The 2548-nt window shown below is 58.6% G+C and overlaps 1 protein-coding gene across 1 annotated transcript; it reads left to right on the plus strand.

Moving 5' to 3' along the window:
* The first annotated feature begins 56 nt into the window (after positions 1–56).
* On the plus strand, positions 57–2505 carry SDRG_14460 (hypothetical protein). Its single transcript, XM_008620590.1, has 6 exons — positions 57–1321; positions 1373–1466; positions 1516–1653; positions 1703–2156; positions 2200–2314; positions 2361–2505. Exons 1-6 carry the CDS (start codon positions 87–89, stop codon positions 2443–2445), a joined length of 2121 nt encoding a protein of 706 aa, XP_008618812.1. The 5' UTR covers positions 57–86; the 3' UTR covers positions 2446–2505.
* The last annotated feature ends 43 nt before the right edge of the window (positions 2506–2548 follow it).

The raw sequence follows: 2548 nt of genomic DNA on the forward strand, positions 1-2548 counted from the left end.
AAGCCTGCGTGTTATAACATTCCATCGACGCTGTGCCACTTCACCCGAGTGTTGCAGCGTGTTAGATTTGATCTTTGTGAAGAGCCATGAGCAGCATGGACGAGGTCTGGGCCGCGATGAAGCGCGAGAACGACGTCCGCCCCGTGGCCTTCCGCGCCAAGCCCCCGAAGGACGCTCCGAGCAGCAAGGCCAAGAAGACGAAGAAGCCGCCCAAGGCCATTGTGGTGGCGAAGGACGATGCAACTCGGTCCATCGAGGTCCCGACGGCCGTCGAGACAGGCTGCGGCGGCGACCTCGACGAGCTCGGCGACGATGTGGCTGCCATGACACTCACAGCCGACGACATCCTCACCAAGCACCAGCGCGACCTCAACTGCCTCAGTGACGAGCAACAAGGCGTGCGCAAGCGGGCGATCGCAGTGCTATCGGCCGTCGTTGCGGCCGCGCCGCCCTCGATCCTTCCCGCGCTCTTCCCGTCCTTTGCCAAGCCGCTCTTCAAGCGCTTCAACGATCCGGTCGAGAAGGTGCGCGACACGAGCATTCAACTCACGACCACCTTTCTTCTCCACCACGATAACCTCCTTCCGATCTTACCATACCTCATGCCAGCTCTCGTCACGCGCCTCGGCAGTCCATGGAGCTTTGACGAGAAGCTCCAAGTGTTTCTCGCGAGCGAGACGCTGCGGGCTGCCCACGAGCGCGGTCGCATCTTCGTCCCCGAGACCGACGTCGGCCCATACAAAAAGCCGCGCGAACCGTCCGAGGAAGTCCGAGGACATTTCATTGCGCTCCTCCAGACGCTGCTCGAGGTACTCTTTACCCAGCAAGCATCGTCGCTGCTCAACGCGTACGTCTACGACATCCTCTGCGTCCTTGTTCTCGGCGTCCACGACCACTGCCCGGACGTTGCGATCCGATCTTGTGATGCGCTCGTGCTCCTTGCGCACAACATGGTGTCGGTGCTCAAGCACTTTAGCGTCGCCTTAGTCCGTGCGTCCAAGCACCTGCTCGAACACCGCCTCGCACGTGTCCGCGCCGCCGCCATGCGCTGCATCCGGGAGCTTGTCATGGTGCCCAACGTCGAGAAGTGCAAGGGCAGTGGCACCGAAGCCATCGCCGACCTTGTCGCATACCAAGATGAAAACATCATCCCTGTCTCGGCCTTCTACACGCACGAGGTCAAGGTCAACGTCTTTGCCAAGCTCGACCAGGACGCCAATGTGAGTGTTCGCCGGGCGTTCTACGATACCATCATGGCGTGGCTCACGCACCTTCCGGACCGATACGACCACGAACCGCGCCTCATGCCCTACTTGCTAAGGTACAAATCTTCTATCCTTGGGCCGGATAGAAGCTCACATGGTGGTGCCAGTGCGGTCGCGGACGAATGCGCCGAGATCTCACAAGTGGCCATGGCGACGATGGACGCCTTGGGCAAGCGATATGCGCAAGAACACCCGGACGATGTCTCGACTTGATACATTGATAGATTACGAAGCTAACCGCTGCGGGTAGGTGATTGAGCGAACGCAGTACGCTGTGGACGGCAGTGCATTTTGCAACTTTGAGGCGCCGTACCCACCACCCTTTACCGGCCGCCCGAGCCTCGGAACGCGCTTGTACATTCGCGGTCGCTGCCGGCGGTTCATCAACGTACGAGTCTTCACAGTACATGACAAGTTGTACAATCTACGGCGTCTAGACGCTGTTGCGAGAACTCTCGCATTGGCAAGGCCCAACGCGGATGCATGCGGCGCGCCTGCTGCTGTGCCTCCTCGTCTACTGCGAAGACACGATCACGGTCGACTTGCACCACTTGGTTGCGCACTTGACAACCAACTGGCACGATGCAGAGATTGCATCGACATTGCGCATCGTGGGCGAGTGCTGCGGACGCTTTGCGCAGCCGTCGACGTACGTGCCACTGCTCTTGCCGTACTTGCGTGGCGAGACGGCTGTGCTGCGTCACCAGCCCGCCATGGAGCTGCTTGTGACGATGATGCAGGGCACGAGTCCCATGAGCTGTCGTCAACTGCTGTGCCAGCTGCCTCTCTTGACGGAAGCCTTGTTGGAGCCGTTCCTTTTCGAGTCGAAAGACCCTTTGGTCCGGCAAACGCTCGGGACGCTGGTCGCAGCCCTCGTCGAGGTGCTCAATGGTACGCAAGCTAGTAACGAGCGAGTGATGATGTGAGTGTTTAGGGCACTGGCACGCCCGCACGGAGAGCTGTTTCGAGTACCAAGGTCGGTTGATCTCCAAGAGTCTGGTCTATGAACGTCTGCATACGATGCTATTGGTGCTACCAGCTCCGCCCACGTACGCTATCTGTGACTATTTATCACATTTTGAGAGGATGTTGTAGGACTCTCGAGACGCTTCGCAAGATTGCAGGGCCCAATGTGTTGCTCGACACGTCGATGAGCATCGACTTTGGCAGTGATTGCTAGAGTTTCGACTTGATGCGTTGGGTCTTCTCGAATAAGAATCTTGTACAATTTGCCAAGACATGCTCATGTGTTTCCAGCTTGCGTCGACGACTGACAATGCATA

Source organism: Saprolegnia diclina (assembly GCF_000281045.1).
Source record: "Saprolegnia diclina VS20 unplaced genomic scaffold supercont1.72, whole genome shotgun sequence".
NCBI lineage: Eukaryota > Oomycota > Saprolegniomycetes > Saprolegniales > Saprolegniaceae > Saprolegnia > Saprolegnia diclina.

Bases quoted from the DNA above. Each gene is read 5' to 3' on its own strand.
- SDRG_14460 (XM_008620590.1), top strand. From the start codon at position 87: ATGAGCAGCATGGACGAGGTCTGGGCCGCGATGAAGCGCGAGAACGAC. The intron at 1,467-1,515 runs GTCTCGACTTGA...CGCTGCGGGTAG, and splicing joins CGCAAGAACACCCGGACGAT to GTGATTGAGCGAACGCAGTA. The intron at 2,157-2,199 runs GTACGCAAGCTA...GTGAGTGTTTAG, and splicing joins CCTCGTCGAGGTGCTCAATG to GGCACTGGCACGCCCGCACG.